This window comes from Oncorhynchus kisutch, linkage group LG17 (assembly GCF_002021735.2).
Source record: "Oncorhynchus kisutch isolate 150728-3 linkage group LG17, Okis_V2, whole genome shotgun sequence".
Taxonomy (NCBI): Eukaryota; Metazoa; Chordata; class Actinopteri; order Salmoniformes; family Salmonidae; genus Oncorhynchus; species Oncorhynchus kisutch.
This window is the reverse complement of record NC_034190.2, coordinates 27494620-27516763: the sequence shown is the minus strand read 5'-3', so window position 1 is coordinate 27516763 and position 22144 is coordinate 27494620. Positions and strand designations below refer to the sequence as shown.

Genomic DNA, 22144 nt, shown 5'->3' with positions numbered 1-22144 from the left:
TTACTTTGGGCACGCTTTTCATCCGGATGTGAAAATACCACCCCCTAGCCTTAAGAAGTTTTTACTAGCCTCTCAAAGCACTTCAGGATGACAGAAGAGAGTGCTACAGAGAGATAGTCATTTAGTTCAGTTACCCTTGGTTTCTTGGGTACAGGAACAATGGTAGACATCTTCAAGCAAGTGGGGACAGCAGATAGTCAAATCAAATCAAATCCCATTGTATTTGCCGCATGCGCTGAATACCAAAGGTGTAGAGCTTACAGTGAAATGCTTAATTACAAGCCCTTAACCAAAAATGCAGTTTTAAGAAAAAAGTATAGTTAAGAAAGTATTTACTAAAAAATTGAAGTAAAACAATTCATTAAAAAAATTACAATAAAAAAAACTAAGAAAATTGAAGGGGAAAAAAGCAACAATAAAATAACAGTAACGAGGCTATATACAGGAGGTACCGGTACAGAGTCAATGTGCGGGGGAACAGGTTAGTCGAGGTATCGATAAGAAAGTTGGCATGTGGTGCCTTGTGGTCGGAGGCCGAGCAGTTAAAATACCAGGCAGTGATGCTCTTGTTGGTGCAGCTGTAGAACATTGAGGGTCTGAGGACATATGTCAAATCTTTTCAGCCTCCTGAGGGGAAATAGTTGTTGTCATGCCCTGTTCACAACTGTCTTAGTCTCTCAACCTGCTCCACTACAGCCCCGTCGATGAGAATGGGAGCATGCTCGGCCCTGGTTTTCCTGTAGTCCATGATCATCTCCTTTGTCTTGATCATGTTGAGGGAGAGGTTGTTATCTTGGCACCACACAGCCAGGTCTCTGACCTCCTCCCTATAGGCTATCTCATCGTTGTCAGTGATCAGGCCTACAACTGTTGTGTCGTCTGCAAACTTAATGATGGTGTTGGAGTTGTGCTTGGCCATGTTGTTGTGGGTGAACAGGGACTACAGGAGGGGACTAAGTGTGCACCCCTAAGGGGCCCCCGTGTTGAGGATCAGCGTGGCAGTTGTGTTGTTATCTACCCTTACCACTTGGGGGCGGCCTGTCAGGAATTCCAGGATCCAGTTGCAGAGGGAGGTGTTTAGTCCCACGGTCCTTAGCTTGGTGAGGAGCTTTGATGGCACTATGGTGTTGAATGATGAGCTGTAGTCAATGAATAGCATTCTCACATCGGTGTTCATTTTGTCCAGGTGGGAAAAGGCAGTGTGTAGTGCAATAGAGATTACGTCATCTGTGGATCTATTGCGGCAGTATAAAAATCGTAGGGTTTCTGGGATAATGGTGTTGATGTGGGACATGACCAGCCTTTCAAAGCACATCATGATACAGATGTGAGTGCTACGGGTCGGTAGTCATTTAGGCGGGTTACCTTGGTGTTCTTGGGCACAGGGAATATGGTGGTCTGTTTGACACATGTAGGGACAGGTTGAAAATGCCAGTGAAGACACTTGCCAGTTTGTCAGCGCATGCTTGGAGAACTCGTCCTGGTAATCCGTCTGGCCCTGTGGCCTTGTGAATGTTGACCTTACTCACATCGGCTACGGATAGCATGATCACACAGTCGTACGGAACAGCTAGTGCTCTCATGTATGCTTCAGTGTTACTTGCCTCAAAGCGAGCAAGTCATTTAGCTCGTCTGGTAGGCTTGTGTCACTGGGCAGCTCACTGTGCTGCCCTTTGTAGTCCGTAATTGTTTGCAAGCCCTGCCACATCCGACAAGCGTCAGAGACGGTGTAATAGGATTCAATCTTAATCCTGCATTGACGCTTTAACTCTTTGATGGTTCGTCGGAGGGCATAGCGGGATTTCTTAGAAGCATCCAGGCTAGAGTCCCGTTCCTTGAAAGCGGCAGCTCTACCCATTATCTCAATGCGGATGTTGCCTCTAATCAGTGGCTTTTTTGGGGGTTATGTACTTACAGTTACTGTGGGGATGACATCATCGATGCACTTATTAATGAAGGCAGTGACTAATGTGGTGTACTCCTCAATGCCAAGAATCCTGGAACATATGTGCTAACAAAACAGTCCCGTAGTTTTTGCTTGTAAACAGAAATCAGGAGGATAGGGTTATAGTCAGATTTTCCAAATGGAGTGCGAGGGAGAGTTTTGTAAGCGTATCTGTGTGTGGAGTAAAGGCGGTCTAGAGTTTTAATTTCCTCTGGTTGTGCATGTAACATGCTGGTAGAAATGAGGTAAAACAGATTTAAGTTTCCCTGCATTAAATTCCCCGGCGACTAGGAGCGTCGCCTCTGGATGAACATTTCCTTGTTTGCTTCTGGCTTTATACAGCTTGTTGAGTGCAGTCTTAATGCCAGTATCGGTTTGTGGTGGTAAATAGACAGCTACAAAAAATATAGATGAAAACTCTCTTGGTAGATAGTGTGGTCTACATCTTATCATAAAACATTCTACCTCAGACGAACAAAACCTTGAGACTTCATTAATATTAGATTTCGTGCACCAGCTGTTATTGGCACAGACACAGACCGCCACCCCTTGTCTTACCTGAGGCAGCTGTTTTATTTTACTGATTGACCGAAAACCCAGCCAGCTGTATGTTATCCATGTCGTTGTTCAGCCATGACTCGGTGAAACACAAGATATCTACCCGTTGGTAGAATAGTCTTGATATGAGCTCATCCAGTTTATTTTCCAATGATTGCACGTTGGCTAATAGGACTGATGGTAGAGGTGGGTTACCCCCTCACCATCGGATTCTTTCAAGGCACCCCGACCTACAACCCCAATATCTCTGTCTGTTCTTCATGCAAATGACGGGATTTGGGCCTTGTCCAGTGTCTGAAGTGAATCCTTCGCGTCAGAATCCGTCGTTAAAGAAGAAATCGTCATCCTGTATGAGGTGAGTAATAGCTGTTCTGATATCCAGAAGCTCTTTTCAGTCATAAGAGACGGTGGTAGAAACATTATGTACAAAATAAGTTGCAAATTACACAAAAAACACACACAATAGTACAATTGGTTAAGAGCCCGTAAAATGGCAGCCATCTCCTCCGGCACCATTCTCATTGATAGGGAGTGATTGAATATGCCCATAAACACTCTAGCCAGCTGATCTGTTGCATGTTCTGAGGACGGCGTAGGGATGCCATCTTGGCCGGCAGCCTTGCGAGGGTCAACAGACTTAAACGTCTTACTCACATCAGCCATGGAGAACAGGAGCCTACAGTCCTTGGGAGCAAGATGAATCGGTGGCATTGGGTTATCCTCAAAGCGGGCAAAGAAGTTGTTTAGCTTGTCCGGGAGACGGACGTCTGTGTCCACGACGTGGCTGGTTTCCCCTTTGTAATCTGTGATTGTCTTGAATTGCGACTCCACTTTGTCTCTGGACTTACATTTTGCCAGTTTGATTGCTTTACGGAGGGAATAACTACATTATTTGTATTCAACCAAATTACCAGTCACCTTGCCATGGTTAAATGGGGTGGTTCGCACTTTCAGTTTTGCGCGAATGCTGCCATTTATCAACGTTTTTTCGTGTGGGTAGGAACAACAGGTAGCCTAGTGGTTAGAGCATTGGACTAGTAACCGAAAGGTTAGAAGAACGAATCCCTGAACCGACAAAGTAAAAAACTATTGTTCTGCCCCTGAACAAGGCAGTTCACTCACTGTTTCTAGGCCGTCATTGACATAAAGAACATGTTCTTAACTGACTTCCTTAGTAAAATAAAAAACATGTCACATGTGCTCCTGCAATGCCCTCTACTGCTCATCCTGTGTCTCCTTGACCTGCTGCCACTCCCCCAGTACTCTCTCTCGCTCTGTGTGTGTGTGTGATTGTACGGGCGAAGACAGGTGTGCTGAAGTCAGAGCAGATCCCCACCAGCTGCAACCTGTTCCATAATCAAGACCTCTACAAATCCTCAGCCCTGCCACTTCCATGCTGCCAGATTGTAATCTCAGTCAGTCTACGTTACTAGTCAGATCCTGTTGTGCCTGTTTTCCTTGCCTGATGCTGTTTTCCTCTGCGCTACAGTTCTGCCCGCTCTGACTCTGCTCCCTGTCTCCAGTCGCACGTCTCGTCATCCTGCTACTCTGTCCTGGATTCCCCACTCTACTACTCCCTTGGATTCCCCTCCAGACCTGCTTAACTTGTTTCCAGTAACCCGCCTGAGCTTCCCCTGACCTGCACTCCATCTCCCCCTGTGTGTCAATAAATACCTCAGTTACTTCATCCCAGTCTCCTTGTCTGAGTCTGCTCTTGGGTTCCCCTGTTCCACTCCGTATAACACAACATCCCCAATGCTATTCAATGGTACAAATGATCAGGAAAATAATCATCATGTCTCTCTGTCGATGTGCCAGCACTGCAATTGGCTAGTACAATAGACTCAGCACATCTGTTGATGAACACACACACACACCACTATGATAACCCACCTGTGGAATTCCGTACTTGTCAAAGATCTGCCAGAGGTACCAGTCCTCCCGTCTCGAGGTTTTCCTGAACTTGAAAGTCGTCACAAAGGCATATTCATCTGGCAGACCTTGAGGGAACACGTCTCTGGAAAACATCAACAGCACAGATGGTTGCCATTCAATCATCACATCCACACTACATGCTTTCATTATGACTGGATTGTTCACATAGCTGTAGTATATCTAATGCTACAGGCCTACATATCATTCTGACTATATGACTAGATTGCACTTGGATTACTGAGACAGTTGGATTTGGGTTGTTAATTGGATTCGTTCTGACATTCTTGCTTTCGTGTTTCTTGACTATTCATTATTTATGAACTTGTTTGACATTTTACTGCACAGGTAGTAGCTAGTAACACAAGCATTTCACTGCACCCGCTATAACATCCTCTAAACTGTGTACGCGACCGATACACTTTGATTTGATTTGATCAATCAGCTTGCTACTGAGATTTTCATCACAAACCGGTGTTGTTGGCTTACCTTTTCAACTCCCATAAAACATTTGTGGTCAACAATAACGTTATAATTGATGAGAAAGAAAAATACTTTTACTTCAATTGAACACCGTCTATAAACTGGCACAAAGGCCAAAACATAGCCTCAGCAATTCTGGGTTTATGGGTTGGATCTTGACAGAGTACAGCAACAACTGGAAGTAACTTTTCGTAGCAGCCTAACCTGCTTGGTAAATTCTTCTAACCTGATACAAAAAGTAACTTCCAGTCAAAGCTGTACTCCCTCTAGCCAGAACCAGGGTTTAGTAGATTCCTCATTGGTATAGACGGGTTGGCTGACAACGTCATTAAAATTATATGTGCATCGATGAGGTAGAAGGCTGTGTGGTGTTATGATTCTGAACAGTCAGATCTTTAGCAACAGTGACAAGAAGCTGCTATGTGGGTAATCGGTTGTGGCGTCATTGCATCTTGTTATTGTTAATTGTTTTGAGGTGTTTTGACTCATTTATATGCTAATATGGCAAAGCTAGCTAGCTAAACAACAACTGTAATGATGTATTTGACAGACAGAAAGTGCTCATCGTGCAAATGTAATTATGTTGTCAATAAACATTAGGATATTAAATATAGTTTACATGTTGTCAACAATCTAAGCCAATTCCAGTCTTTTTTCCTATAGTTGAACACGGGTGGTTTTATTGCTAATTAACAACTGGTGGGTCTAATCCTGAATGCTGATTTGTTAAAACCGCATTCCATCCGGTGTCTATTCGACAAGTTACCACTGGCTAAATCTATGATGTTAAAATGCCTATTTACTCTGTTCATAATCAACTGTCACACCTGTGCCATGACTTCCATCGCCTTGTTGCCTGCGCTACTGGCGCGATCTCGCATGGTATTTGTCACAGCAAATACAAAATAGATCACTCACTCTGTCTGTTGTACAATAGGCATGGTCCCAAGTCGAACATAGGAGCTCTGGCCCTCATCAAACCTTGATCCCAGTATGTTTTCCACTTTGAAGTATTCCATCAGGTCGAACCCTGCAACAGACGGGACAGAAAATGACATGTTTAGAGTTGTAGCCGAGTAAATCAAATACATAAAGTGGTTTGTAGAACTTTCTTCTGATCACCAATAGAGGGAGCACAGATCATGACCAGGCCAGACAACACACAAAAAAAACATAAAATATACCTATAGGTTGAAAATGACTGACAGAGAGATACCAATTCCCCAAGTAATTAGGATGATATTTATACCGTTTCTCACAATATATAAACTAACGTTAAAAAGTTGGGGGTAACTTAGAAAAAACAAGAGAAGCACATTCTTGATCACCTTTAAGATGGCCTCCCACTCCTCTTTCTATTCTGGTTAGAGCCAGTTTGCGCTGTTCTGTGAAGGGAGTGGCACACAGCGTTGTACGAGATCTTCAGTTTCTTGGCAATTTCTCACATGGAATAGCCTTCATTTCTCAGAACAAGAATATTCTGACAAGTTTCAGAAGAAAGTTCTTTGTTTCTAGCCATTTTGAGCCTGTAATCGAACCCACAAAATACTGATGCTCCAGATACTTTAACTAGTCTAAAGAAGGACAGTTTTATTGCTTCTTTAATCAGAACAACAGTTTTCAGCTGTGCTAACATAATTGCAAAAGGGTTTTCTAATGATCAATTAGCCTTTTAAAATTATAAACTTGTATTAGCTAACACAACGTGCCATTGGAACACAAGAGTGATGGTTGCTGGAGGAATTTGTCCGTAGATTGTGTCGAGGCACAGATCTGGGGAAGATTCTGCAACATTGAAGGTCCCCAAGAACACTGTGGCCTCCCTCATTCGTAAGTGGAATAAGTTTGGAACCACCAAGACTCCTCCTAGAGCTGGCCGCCCAGCAAAACTTAGCAATCGGGGGAGAAATGCCTTGGTCAGGGAGGTGACCAAGAACCCGATGGTCACTCTGACAGAGCTCCTGGAGAGCTCTGTGAATATGGGAGAACCTTTCAGAAGGCCAACCATGCCTGCTGCCTTCCACCAATCAGGCCTTTATGGTTGGTTGGCCAGACGGAAGCCACACCTCAGTAAAAGTCACATGACAGCCTGCATGGACTTTTCCAAAAAGCACCTAAAGGACTCAGACCATGAGAAAAAATATTCTCTGGTCTGATGAAACTAAGATTGAACTCTTTGGCCTGAATGCCAAGCATCACATCTGGCACCATCCCTATGGTGAAGCATGGTGGTGGCAGCATCATACTGTGGGGATGTTTTTCAGAGGCAAGGACTGGGAGACTGGGACTGGGCAAGGTCAGGATCGAGGTGAAGATGAACAGAACAAAGTACAGAGAGATCATTGATGAAAACCTGCTCCATAGCACTCAGGACCTCAGACTGGGGCAAAGGTGGATCTTCCAACAGGACAACAACCCTAAGCACACAGCCAAGACAACGCAGGAGTGGCTTCGGGACAAGTCTCTGAATGTCCTTGAGTGGCCCAGCCAGAGCCCAGACTTGAACCCGATCAAACATCTCTGGAGAGACCTGAAAATAGCTGTGCAGCGACGCTCCCCATCCAACCTGACAGAGCTTGAGAGAATCTGCTGAGAAAAATTTGAGAAATTTCCCAAACACAGGTGTGCCTGTGTCTGAATGCTTATTTAAATATGATATTTCCTTATTTTTATAAATTTGCTAAAAAATCTAAAGACTTGTTTTTGCTTTGTCAATTTGGGGGTATTGTGAGTATATTGATGAGGGTGAAAATATATTTGATCAATTTATGAACAAGGCTATAACAGGCATGGTCCTGTTATAGTCAAGGGGTCTGAGTACTTTCTGAATGCACTGTATATCGTTTTTATCACGTCGAGACAGATACATTTTAATTTAGGGGGGTGGGGGGAGAGAGAGAGAGAGAGAGAGAGAGAGAGCAAGAGGGATCCCAAGGTATTGTATAGCAGTAATATTCATGATTCTGGAGTTAGCAAATAGGCATTTGCCATCCCAGCATAAAACATGCAATGATCACTCAAAATACCAAACCGTTCTCACACCCTAAAGTGACATAGAACTATGCATATTTGGGGTCTCCACCCTACAGTATGTCATCACCTGAGAAAAGAATAGTTACAGACAGAAGGAAATTCTCTTTGTAGTTTGTGGTTACCTACCAATTGACCACCAAAGTAGCTATTAAACTGGTTTGATTGAAAACTTCCCAGACTGGTGTAGGCATAGGGTCTCATCCAGCGATCCTATTGAACAAGTGGCAAGATTGACTGGTGATATCACCATTCAGAGCCAGAGGAAACCTTTAAGTCACTCAGTAATCATCATGCCTAACTCATTTACATCTGAGTGTTGAGAGATAGACTTTGGTCGACTGGAAGGACCCAACATGTTGAATAAATACTGAAAAAAGTCAGAGGAGAACCATTGAACCATAGACTGGCGGCCATGATGTCCCCACTGTGTGTAATGATGAACCGGCAGCTTAGCCCAGCGCTCCGATGTTGCCATCTGTCCGGATCAAAAGAATGCAGCGTGTCTTTCCTTTTCCTAGTCACTGCACTCATTTGGCGTCCCCCACAGAGCCAGGTCGCCCCCCATTGGCCGTCTGTTCTTTGGCTGTTCAGAATAACTTTTTGGAGGATGATAATTATACAGCATCCTCTGCCAATCCAAATTACAGGTCTGTGCTACAGCCATGGCTCGTCCCTAAAGCCATGGGACTCAGCGAGCCAATGGAGCACGGAGAGTATTTGCATAGTCCAGTACGGTGACAGAAGAGAAAACAGAGGTATTAAAAAACTCACAGCTGGATTATGGGTGGTTTGGTACCTCCTTCGACCACGCCCCACCCAGATGACATCTGATCTCAAAGTCTCTGTTAAAGAACCAACAGGCTAGTTATCCCAGTGTTTCCCCTACCATCATTTTCTTGGCGGGGTGGGGCGAGACCTGTCTGTCTGTCTGTCTGTCCGAGTAGTTGTCACTTCCTTGCTGTGAGAGGAAGTAGATGGATGCTACAGGTGAGAGGAATGTTTATCAGATATCCAGCAGCTAAGGAGCCCCTGTATGTTGTTGGGTTATATTCTCCTCTGTTGCTAATGTGTGTTTCAAGGCTGTTTCTACCGAACCAGAGTAGGTTTCAGCAGCACTCACATTACCGCCTCCACAATGAAACTTAACTGCCTCTTGAACAATGTTAAGTATACCGTATTGACATTCTCAAGGCATATTTATTCTGAATTACGTACATATAGGAAGAGTGATTCTCTGTTGCATGAAGAGCAGTCTGCAGTCTGGACTGTAACTTATGAATGAACTCAGCATAGCAGGGTATTCAAGATGCCTGTACTACCAGATACACAGTTGCTGTAAGAACAATTTTACAGCAGACAAAAACTACAAATATAATTCAACCCACTTTTCTCATGAATTATGCCAGACTGGCTGTGCATTTATAGGCATTGGCATTGGTAATCAGATCAGATAACTGGCAGCATTAGTAAACACCCTGCCCATGGCCCTGCTGGCATTGCCATAGTGACTTGTTTGTTGTTTAAAAGGGTGTGTTTTCTTCAAACCACATTAAATTGGTGTGTGACTAACCCTGGAAACCTCAGTCCTGTCACACACACTCACACTCGCACACACAACTGTTCCATTGGAGCACCATGACATAACTGCATACAAAAGCTAATTTTAGGCTTCTGACTTTAAACAAGTAGAGTTTGATCCCAGCCAGCACATAACGTTCTGAGAACCATATGTTTCTTAGAGGTTGGTAAGAACATGGTTGTCCTATGGTTATTTTGCATACAACCCTCTCACAACTTTCTGGGAATGATGCAGGAAAGATATGCTTGGCTTTGGAACATTCTCAGCACATTTAGGGAGCTTGACAAAAAACTTTATTTTCTTGGTATTTCATTACTTGAACAGAATGTTTCCTAAAAGTTCAAACATGGTTACATTTCATTTCAATTTGGTAATGTTCTAGAAACATTCTCTTACTAGTTTGACATTGGGAATGTTCTAGAAACATTCTCTTACTGGTTTGACATTGGGAATGTTCTCAAATAGTTAAGAGAACGTTCAGAAACAATGTTCTTCTGTGGAATTTTCATTACTTCAGCATAACGTTTCTTTGGTGTGACTTTCCACTCTATATGGCCATACGAATGTGTAAAGGCAAGCCGATTACCTCCTTTCAAGATGGCTGCTACTTACATTCTGGTTAGCGTTGTGAAGCATAAACAAAATAAACACGGAATGCGTTGATTCACACTGAAAGCCGAGACTCCACGGATCATCATTGTCTAACTCTGACCTACCAGCAGCTCCAAGAGTCAATATTTTTTATTTTACTCAACATTTTCACCAAACAGCAAACATCTTGCAAGGTAAGCTTCTAATTGGTCTGTGTTTGCTATAGCTACATGGAGGATATTAAATTCATCCTTAGGTTGGTAAGAACAAATCTAGCCTATTGCCAATGTTATCTGATGATGTATGACTTAATGGCAAAATCGAATGTACACCAAGTGACTATATCTTTGCACGTCAAAAATATGACCTCGCTTGCTTTGGTGAGGTTGTAGGCATCCATTACACAGGGGATTGGCTACCTTGGCAGTCTTGTAGCCAATGATATAAGCTTTCCAGGGATATGCAGTTGACCTGGGTGGGACAAAGCAAGGCCTTGAACCTTTTATGCGTAATGCAAACTATTGCTACCTGGCTCAGAGATGTGACTTACCGAGCATAATACATTACATTGTAAAACAGATTTCATTGCTTTAATTTCATCGCTTTAAGCATAGAAGATGGTTTCTCAAGAAAATAAAAATGTAAAAAACGAAGAATATCGAACAGGAAGCAAATAAGAAGGCAGCTATGAATTAGTATACCGACATAGAAGCTTGAATAAAATTCTGGTTGGACTCAGATCAGGGGAGCGATTTGGACAACGAGGATTTTGACTTGGCCGACAAAGATTGCTTTCTATAAGGATTGGATACACTTTTAAATCTGTAAGTAAATCATTTTCATGACTTTCTATTGCTAAATTACTATATGTATTTTGTTTTTTATAATTTTCTCTATTTAGATGCTTTGGATAGAGTTTACATAGGCCTACGTAACAAGTCATTTCAATGTTATATACTGTAATTACAAAGTAGTTATTGTTTATGTTTCATATTAGTTCACTGTTTGCGGTTTGAAGTGTCATCCTTGTAACTTATGAGAGGCCACTAAACTCTCATGGCCATTGTTATTTGTGGTTCTCACCTCAGCCTTTGTCTCAAAAGTATTACTGTTTGCATTGTGTGTGTCCTTCACACCTTCTATGTGAGTCACTGTACAGATAACATTTGGGCTTGGTGTTTTTACTCTACAGTAATGTAGTTTTGTTAATTTAGTCAACTAATTCTGTGTGTCTTACAACAATATATCCCTTTATTTTATTCACCACAGAGAAAATAAGGGCACCATTCATCCTAACATAACCGGTTTCCCCGAGACCAAGGTAAACAACATGACAAAGACAGCGGAGAGGGGGACCATACGTTGGATCAGGACTAACAAGCTGCTTGTTGTGAAATGGAAGGACACTAGGGAAGTAACCATGCTCACCACACAGCATAAGGCATTCAATAACAACCATGTCTCAAGGAAGGTGAAAAAGGAAGAATGTCCCCATTCCTGTTTCTGTGAAGGACTACAATGCCAGCATGGGGGGTGTCGACCTATCTGTTGCTCTCTCAGGTCCTCCACAAGTTGTGGACATTGCTACAGTAAATGCTTTCATTCTCCACAAGCAAATGGCCAAAGCAAAAGGCCAAACTGCTCTCTCCCAGTTGTCTTTCCGAGAGCAGCTGGTGTTGGCAATGGCTGAATCACAAGACCCCCCACTCAAGGTGAGCACAACTATCCAACACACATGAGAAAAGGAAGAACTACAAGCATTGCGCAAAACACAGGGAGAAAAAATGGGTGAAATGCCAGTTCGCTTTTTGTTTCCTGGCAAAGAGGGACGGCTTCAAAGACTATCACAACATGCACAAGCTAGTGAAATCGTATCATCTACACCTGGGATGTAAAATGAACATGAATGCCATTTGTAAATAGTTCCGGTTATTTCTATTTTTGCGTCTTTTTTAGTGAAAGACACGTTTGTAACCAAGTTTGTGTTTGATAATACATTTGTATGTAACTTTTTATATATAGCTCTTGCTTTTATATTGTTTTTGTAAACAGTTCATTTGTGTGTGGAACCAATACATTGGATATGCCTACGCTAAACATTCAGAGATGTTGAAAAAACACTTGGATATCCCCTGTATGTCCCCCGACACCACCACAGTGTGTGGAACCAATACATTGGATATGCCTACGCTAAACATTCAGAGATGTTGAAAAAACACTTGGATATCCCCTGTATGTCCCCCGACACCACCACAGTGTGTGGAACCAATACATTGGATATGCCTACGCTAAACATTCAGAGATGTTGAAAAAACACTTGGATATCCCCTGTATGTCCCCCGACACCACCACAATGATTGAGAGAGGTTGGTTTTGTAGTGTGCAAAAACAGTGCCATTACCACATTCTGACGCTTTGGTGAGGTTGAAAGGACACTTCAATGGACCATGGATACCCCATAACACCACCAGTGTTTGAGTGAGGTTGAGATGGTAGAAATTGTGTTTTTATACTGAAAAAATACCATTTAGGAAATGTAAATAAGTAATAGCACTGGAATGATCTAATTTATAGACATATGCCAATTTGGAGAGGTTTAGGGACACTTGGAAACATCCAGTGACCAAAGCTGACACCACTTACTAAAACATCTGCGCATTTCTAGTTGTTAGGTCTATCAATCCCATGTTTTATCTGATGATGTGGAAGCCATCTGTGTTTCCAGCTCTGGGCATCAATAATTCACTTATAGCTTGCTAATGAAAGGGGTGGTATACAGAAGATAGCCCTATTTGGTAAAAGACCAAGTCGCTCCGCTTTTCAGTTTGCTGCAGATAATGACTGGAAAGAGTGGCAAAAAATAAATCTATCTGGACTGTTTTATCTCCAGCTCTTCATTCAAAGACTCATTCATGGACACTCTTACTGACAGTTGGGGCTGCTTCACGTGATATGTTGTTGCCTCTACCTTCCTGCCCTTTGTGCTGTTGTCTGTGCTCAATAATGTTTGCACCATGTTTTGTGCTGCTGCCATGTTGTGTTGCTACCATGTTGTTGTCATGTTGTGTTGCTACCATGTTGTTGTCATGTTGTGTTGCTACCATGCTGTGTTTTCAAGTGTTGCTGCCATGCTATGTTGTTGTCTAAGGTCTTTCTTTATGTAGTGTTGTGGTGTCTCTGTTGTCACGATGTGTGTTTTGTACTATATCTTTATTTTATTTTTTATCCCAGCCCCCGTCCCCGCAGGAGGCCTTTTGCCTTTTAGTAGGCCGGTATTCTAAATAAGAATTTGTTCTTAACTGACTTGCCTAGTTAAATAAAGGTTAAATAAAAATTGGAATATATATATATATATAATGGCATTACGTTAAGACATGAAGGTCAGTCGATACGGAACATTTCAAGAACTTTTAAAGTTTCTTCAGGTGCAGCTGCAAAGAAAAGCAAGCGTTATGATGAAACTGTCTCTCATGAGAACAGACACAGGAAAGGAAGACCCAGAGTTCATAGAGTTACCAGCTTCAGAATTTTCAGCCCAAATAAATGCTTCACAGAGTTCAAGTAACATCTCAACATCAACTGTTCAGAGGAGACCTGGTGAATCAGGCCTTCGTGGTTGAATTGCTGCAAAGAAACCACTACTAAAGGAAACTAATAATAAAAAGAGACTTGCTTGGTCCCAGAAACACGAGCAATGAACATTAGACTGGTGAAAATCTGTCCTGGTCTGATGAGAGCAAATTTGAGATTTTTGGTTCCAACTGCCGTGCCTTTGTGAGACGCAGAGTAGGTGAACGGATTATCTCCGCATGTGTGGTTCCCACCGTGAAGCATGTAGGAGGAGGTGTGGGGGTGCTTTGCTGGTGACACTGTCTGTGATTTATTTAGAATTCAAGGCACAATTAACCAGCATGGCTACCACAGCATTCTGCAGTGATACGCCATCCCATTTGATTTGTGCTTAGTGGGACTATCATTTTGTTTTTCAACAGGAAAATGACCCAAAACATCTCCAGGCTGTGTAAGGGCTATTTGACCAAGGAGGAGAGTGATGGAGTGCTGCATCAGATGACCTGGCCTCCACAATCACCTGACCTCAACACATTTGAGATGGTTTGTGATGAGTTGGACTGCAGAGTGAAGGAAAATCATCCAACAAGTGCTCAGAATATGCCAACAAGTGCTACTTCAAGACTGTTGGAAAAGCATTCCAGGTGAAGCTGGTTCAGAGAATGCCAAGCGTGGGCAGAGCTGTCATCAAGGCAAAGGGTGGCTACTTTCAAGAATCTCAAATATAAAATATATTTTTGATTTGATTAACACTTTTTTGGTTACTGCGTGATTCCACATGTGTTATTTCATAGTTTTGATGTCTGCACTATTAATCAACAATGTAGAAAATAGTTTTTAAAAAACAAAACATGAATGAGTAGGTGTGTCCAAACTTTTGACTGGTACTGTATATATTCAAGGAATACCAGTACCTAGTTAATGTGCAGGGGTACGAGGTAATCGAGGTACAGTTGAAGTCGGAAGTTTACATAGACTTAGGTTGGAGTCATTAAAACTTGCTTTTAAACCAAACCACAAATTTCTTGTAAACTGTGCATGACACAAGTCATTTTTCCAACAATTCTTTACAGACAGATTATTTATCTTTTATTTCGCTCTGTATCACAATTCCAGTGGGTCAGAAGTTTACATACACTAAGTTGACTGTACCTTTAAACAGCTTGGAAAATTCCAGAAAATGATGTCATAGCTTTAGAAGCTTCAGCTAATTGACATGATTTGAGTCAATTGGAGGTGTACCTGTTGATGTGTTTCAAGGCCTACCTTCAAACTCAGTGCCTCTTTGCTTGACATCATGGGAAAATCAAAAGAAATCAGCCAAGACCTCAGAAAATAAATTGTAGACCTCCACAAGTCTGGCTCATCCTTGGGAGCAATTTCTAAATGACTGAAGGTACCACGTTCATCTGTACAAACAATAGTATGCAAGTTTAAACACCATGGGACCACGCAGCCATCATACCACACAGGAAGGAGACACATTCGGTCTACTAGAGATGAACGTACTTTGGTGCGAAAAGTGCAAATCAATCACAGAACAACAGCAAAGGAAGATGTGAAGATGCTGGAGGAAACAGTTACAAAAGTATCTATATCCACAGTAAAACAAGTCCTATATCGATATAACCTGATAGGCCGCTCCGCAAGGAAGAAGCCACTGCTCCAAAACAGCCATAAAAAAAAGCCAGACTACGGTTTGCAACTGCACATGGGGACAAAGATCGTACTTTTTGGAGAAATGTCCTCTGGTCCGATGAAACAAAAATAGAACTGTTTGGCCATAATGACCATCGTTAAAAAAAAGGGGGAGGCTTGCAAGCCGAAGAACACCATCCCAACCATGAAGCATGAGGGTGGCAGCATCATGTTGTCGGGGTGCTTTGCTACAGGAGGGACTGGTGCACTTCACAAAATAGATGGCATCATGAGAAGGGAAAATTATGTGGATATATTGAAGCAACATCTCAAGACATCAATCAAATGTATTTATAAAGCCCTTCTTACATCAGCTGATGTCACAAAGTGCTCTACAGAAACCCAGCCTAAAACCCCAAACAGCAAGCAATGCAGTTGTAGAATCACGGTGGCTAGGAAAAATTCCCTAGAAAGTCCAGAACCTAGGAAGAAACCTAGAGAGGAACCAGGCTATGAGGGGTGGCCAGTCCTCTTCTGGCTGTACCGGGTGGAGATTTTAACAGAACATGACATCAGTCAGGAAGTAAAAGCTTGGTCACAAATGGGTCTTCCAAATGGACAATGACCCCAAGCATACTTCCAACGTTGTGGCAAAATGGCTTAAGGACAACAAAGTCAAGGTATTGGAGTGACAATCACAAAGCCCTGACCTCAATCCTATAGAAAATATGTGGGCAGAACTAAAAAAGCATGTGCGAGCAAGGAGGCCTACAAACCTGACTCAGTTACACCAGCTTTGTCAGGAGGAATGGGCCAGAATTCACCCAAGGATTAAATGTCAGGAATTGTGAAAAACTGAGTTTAAATGTTTTTGGCTAAGATGTACTGTATGTAAACTTCCGACTTCAACTGTATGTACATATAAAGTAGGTAGGTAGGGGTGAAGTGTCTAGGCCACAGGATAGATAATGAACAGTAACATCAGTGTGTGTGTGTGTGTGTGTGTGTGTGTGTGTGTGTGTGTGTGTGTGTGTGTGTGTGTGTGTGTGTGTGTGTGTGTGTGTGTGTGTGTGTGTGTGTGTGTGTGTGTGTGTGTGTGTGTGTGTGTGTTATGTTAACCCATATCTGCCAATCAATCAAACACACACTGAGGTCTTCCTGCAGAATTCAGCTTACGTAATATATGAAATAATATATATCTATTTATATTTGCCATTTAGCAGAAGCTTTTATCCAGTGGCCTAAAGTCATGGGTGCATACAATTATTGTTGTTGTGAATGTGATGTGATGCATTTTCAAGTGATTTATTTATCCTGATTGCTTCCTCTTTATACTGCAGTAAATGCCCAGCCACATAATTAGCACCCTGGTGTTGTCTACTAGAGGATGTGATATATCAGGTCTAGTCAGTGGGAACCACTGGAGAAGCTGTTGTTTTTAAACACCAGCTCTGCCAGAAGGCCTCAGCTTCTCAGACAGGTTTACAACCAACATTGTTCTCCCCCGGAGAACAAAACCTCTGTTCTCCCCCGGATAGGGTTTTCCTGAACTTGGCTGAAAAGCTGTTTCAATACTCAGGAGCAGTAAAGGAAAGAGGATTCAGCAGTAAAACTCTGAATTATGTTATTATTCATATCACTTTGATACACTAGATTGCGAGGCAAATTAGCATTTTGAACAGCCTGTAAAGCTAGCATTTCTCACTGCTAGATGTTCTCTGTGAGTTAGACATCTCCGTGTCAAACTTGTTTTCTGATCTGCTTTCACGATATTGTTTCAAACTAGATTTGACAGTTCCCTCTCGCCAGGTAACGAGGCTGTAGCAGGAGTCAGACTTCTCATCCCTGTCTGTTTCTCCTCTTAGCGTGGTGAATGTGAGTGGGAGGCATAGACAGGAACTTAGATCCCTTAAGACTGTAAGACAACATCCTACCTATCTGGTTAAGCACTACAGCTCCACATTTCTCAAACTCAGAAACACAGCCACTGAAAATAGAGACCACAAGAAGAACCTGAACCTGCTTAGGTTCCTTTAATATAACTAGTAAATAGAGAACTAGACCATAATTACTATTTTTAAGTTGTCATAGATAGTCATAGATAGTGGTATAGCTTCTGTTCATTTAGCAAAACGCCCCGCCTCCTCTCGTAGTCGAATGGAAAGTCTGTGGGTCAACTCCAGGGAAGTAGGCTACTTCAGGAGCAAGCTTTGATACTTTTTGTAACATTATAGCAATGGAAAACTGCCCCAGCGAATGGATAAATGAATCCATATGTTTTAGCTTGTCTCAAATACTTCTTCCTTTGTGTTCTCGAAGGAAGGTATAGAACGTCATTTAGCAATTAATTTACCATCTGGTCTTACATATTAAAAAAGAATGAAAAACAAACAGGTATTTGTGTAGCAGGCCTATAGTCCGATGCTGTTATTTACCATGATTGCATAGATCCAATGATCCTTTCAGTCAGACCTAAGATACCTGGCATTTGACCATTCTGTTTGATGAATGTGAAACACTGAGAAAAGTTTAAAGTGAAAAAAGGGAGAAGAAAAGTTGTATTTACCTGGAACTTCTTCCAATCCATAGCTGGTGCTGTTGGGCTTGAAGCGGTCTGGTTGGACCTTCATATTGGGGCATAGCACATCTGAGAAAGCAGAATTAGATTGGGGTCAGAGAAAATCTTATAGTTTATGCCTTCCATATACAGTCATTCAAGGTAGCACTTGGTATTATAATTTGTCTTACGCTGCAAGAATACAATGATTGGTTTCCTAGAAACCTTGTTAGCTACATAGTTGAATTGAATAGGCTTATTAGTTTTAACTAGATGATCAGAGTTAAAAAGGGAGTGTCCCATTGAAATGGGATCCTTCATTGAAACTACCTGTAGATCTGAGACAGTCTATTTGACACAGACAGACTGCACCCAGACAGAAGATACATTTCCTCTGGCTCCAGTAGGAGTAGGGCTGCATGCACCAACCCCAGCGGTGACCGTGTTAGACTCTCTCTCTCTCACACACACACACACACACACAACCACAACCACAACCAAAGGTATTGTTAATCATAAGTGTGTAAGTGCAGTTAGTTCCTCTGATGCCGACTTATCATAGAGTAGCATCACGGTTCAAAGCCAATAATGTGAGTTAAAACTGAATTCCTCTGGTCTTAACACAACTATGTTGAGGAATTTAAATAACTACATCGTCAACACCATTTAGTGCTAGTGCGTCTGCTCTCCTCTCAATCGTCATAGCTGACAACTGTTTCAGAGATTTGATCAATAGAGATCAAAGGAATGAGAATTGAGGTCTCTAAATTGCCTGTTTTTGCACATGAACATCATACAACAAACCATACAGTGTTCCAGGAAAGTAGAGTGAGGTGGGTACATTTACATTATACTGTACCCCGTCTCCAACTGAGCCACTAGTCTCCATCCCATTGTGCCAGCAGCATTGATACCTGTTCCCTCAGCAACAAATACATGGAACATTCTGGATGGGGTATTCCCTCTTTCAAATAGAAAATACTTCTCTGCCAATGCAAACTAACCCTGATTGGGGGTGTGGCCATTCTTCTCTGTCACCACTGGCATCACTCTGAGATGTGTGTGTGTGTGTGTGTGTGTGTGTGTGCGTGTGTGCGTGTGTGTGTGCGTGTGCGCGTATGCGTGTGTGTGTGTGTGTGTGTGTAAAGCAGCCAGACACCCAAACCGCACAGCAGATCGTGTCTCTGACAATCATGTACTATCAGACCCTGTAATTTTCTTTAATCGCAGCTATAAAAAGGACTTTGTTGAGTTAGGAAGGCCATTTTACAGGGATGGCTCAGACTCTTGGCATGTCTTGTTCTTTGTAAATGCAGAGTCAAGTGCATAATTGGAAAATCCAGGTAGACAGTGTATCCTTGGTAGACTGTTAGTGTGTCACGGTCTTCATGTCTAGTAATAAGTTGTTTACTGGGGCAGAAAAGGAAGTAAGCAAGCGATGATTTCTACATGTGATGTGGTCTCTCTCTCTGAGCTGTGCTTCATGTTGTGTGATTGTTTGTGTCCTTGCTTGTTCAGTTTGCGTTAACTTGTTAGACTACGTCTTTCTTCTAACTTTTATTTGTGTTTTTACATATGATGCAAAAAAAAGTGTATATCTTAAACTTGATTTCTGACACGCAAAACAGTTTGGGACTATATTAACAATGGACTAATGAAACAACAAATACCAAAAGATAGTTTTTGCGTGGAGTTTTCCTTTATTTAAGCATTTCCAAACTTATACACGGAAGAGGATTTGCTGGTGGTTATAGTTTTTAAATCAGTTTTTAGTAATACTACATACCTATTGTGGCCAACAATTACAATGCTAGCTTAGAAAAGATAGTTATGCAGCAGGTAGCCTTTTGGTCAGAGCGTTGGGCCAGTAACTGAAAGGTTGCTAGATTGAGTCCCCGAGCTGACAAGGTCAAATCTGTCGTTCTGCCCCTGTACAAGGCAGTTAGCCCACTTTTCCTAGGCCGTCATTGTAAATAAGAATTTGTTCATAACTGGCTTGCCTAGTTAAATAAAGGTTAAATATTTTTTTTTAAATGATGCGTCAATGTGTTTTAAGATGCAGCCATAACTGAAGGTCTGAGACTGAGCTCACTGCAGAGCTAGCTGCTCCCTCTCCTTGTGGCCCAACATCTATAATTTAGAGATCCACCTCAGAGGTATTAAAATGGAAGCAATGCAGGGCAGAGCTCTTTGCTTCTGGGGCCCAGTGGTATCTCATAGGTCTAATACACCAGCAGTAACATACAATGCAACAGCAACTTGAGCTGAATCTGCATTTTGAGGCTCATTAACTACTGGGTTATTTTCCGAATGCATCTCTCTCTTGAATTCAGCCACGCTGCTCTTTTGTATCATCCCCGGGAAAGAGATATCTGCTGAGAGTGGAAATGCCATGTCATGGGTGGAATGGGAGGTCATGCAAAGTCAAGTGTGTCCATGCTCTTGTATCTTGTAGTGGAGCAGAATGTGTGTGTGTGTGTGTGTGTGTGTGTGTGTGTGTGTGTGTGTGTGTGTGTGTGTGTGTGTGTGTGTGTGTGTGTGTGTGTGTGTGTGTGTGTGTGTGTGTGTGTGTGTGTGTGTGTGTGTGTGTGTGTGTGTGTGTGTATATATATATATATATTTATTTGTATAGTCAGTGTATGTATATATATATATATATATATATATACACTGACTATACAAATAATTAAGAACACCTACTCTTTCCATGACAGACTGACCAGGTGAATCTAGTTGAAAGTTATGATCCGTTATTGATGTAATTTGTTAAATCCACTTCAATCAGTGTAGATGAAGACGAGGAGACAGGTTAAAGAAGGATGTTTAAGCCTTGAGACAATTGAGACATGGATTATGTGTGTCATTTCAGAGGTTGAATGGGCAAGACAAAAGACTGAATTGCCTTTGAACAGGGTATGGTAGTACAGTAGGTGCCAGGCTAGGAAGCCATTCATCAACTACATCCTCTGAAGCCAAAGCACTGGAATAGCCAAACCTACAGTGGTGTTACACTTTGATCAAATTGTGTGTACTGTATATATATATATATATATTTTTTTTAACAAGGCAAGTCAGTTAATAACAAATTCTTAATTACAATGCCGGCCTACCCCGGCCAAACACGGAAGACGCTGGGCCGATTGTGCACCTCCCTATGCGACTCCCAATCACGGCCGGATGTGATACAGCCTGGATTCGAACCAGGGACTGTAGTGACGCCTCAAACCGGCTCATCAGTAGAAAGATCATGGCAGTTAAATAGTCTTTGATTTAGCTAACACGCCTTTCACTTTTAGTTGAGTTCAAATGTTTCTGTGTTTATACTGTATACATACAGTATCTTCTCCCAGCACTTTGTTTAACAGTGGTGGGCTGGTAACATTTGATGAAAAGGTGAAAACATACAATGTAGAAGTCCTAAAATACTCTGTAGGACCTACTTGAAACATTAGAACTGTAATTTTCAGAGCAAAAATAACTTGGGCCGCTCTGTGTGGTGCCCACCGATATTCTTAGATACACTAGCAGCATGGTGATCATAGAGATTACAGAAAGAAACATGTTGGATGGCCATGAACCTGTGGCCTGGGGGTCACTAACCTGGCCTGGCCAGGGGTCACTAACCTTCTGTGTAGTGACCCCTGGGTGCACTTATCCTCATATCATAATAGATTGCATATCTGGAAGCATTATGACTAGTGAGGAATTTCTAGATGGAGTCCAAGGTGGGTATATGAACATTGGAATCTGTGGTCTCAAAGGGAAGGCTCAGGGTTAAGAGCTTCCAAATGAATCTCCTTGCGCCTTGCCAAACTCAAGTGGGTAAAGTATCACTAACTACACAAGGGTGTCTGTCTGACTTAAGTAAAGAATAGAGGCTCTGCTTACAGTATGATTCTGAGTTAACACTAAACACAGCTCTGAATACCGTAGTGTTGCTGTCCTGTTGTGCCCGAACAGCAGTGAGTGAATCAATGAGTGCATCTTTAATGGCACCCTATTCCCTTCGTAGTGCACGACATTTGACCCGTTCCCAATGGAGTGTCATTTCAGAGACAGCCGATGTTCAAATGATGGTCCACCACTTATCTCGTGACGAGGCCCTAATCGTCGGGTACAGCCGTGTGACCGCGGAATCCTTGGGACGTCCCTACCCTGAACCCTAACCACAAAGTTTCTAAAACACGCTGTGCTGTCTTTGCCCTAGCCCTAACCTTTTTAACCACTACCCTTACCATAACTCCTGCCCTTACATTAG

At 42.2% G+C, this 22144-nt stretch overlaps 1 protein-coding gene across 1 annotated transcript in view; it reads right to left on the bottom strand.

Annotated features, from left to right (window-relative positions):
• Window positions 1–22144, bottom strand: part of LOC109907402 (collagen alpha-1(XXII) chain-like) — a 74831-nt gene that overhangs the window by 49733 nt on the left and 2954 nt on the right. The window contains exons 5-7 of the mRNA XM_031793484.1: window positions 17896–17976; window positions 5837–5948; window positions 4397–4520 (exon numbers count right to left, since the gene is read on the bottom strand). Of these exons, the coding sequence (XP_031649344.1) occupies window positions 4397–4520; window positions 5837–5948; window positions 17896–17976 (317 nt within the window). The remainder of the gene's footprint in view (window positions 1–4396; window positions 4521–5836; window positions 5949–17895; window positions 17977–22144) is intronic.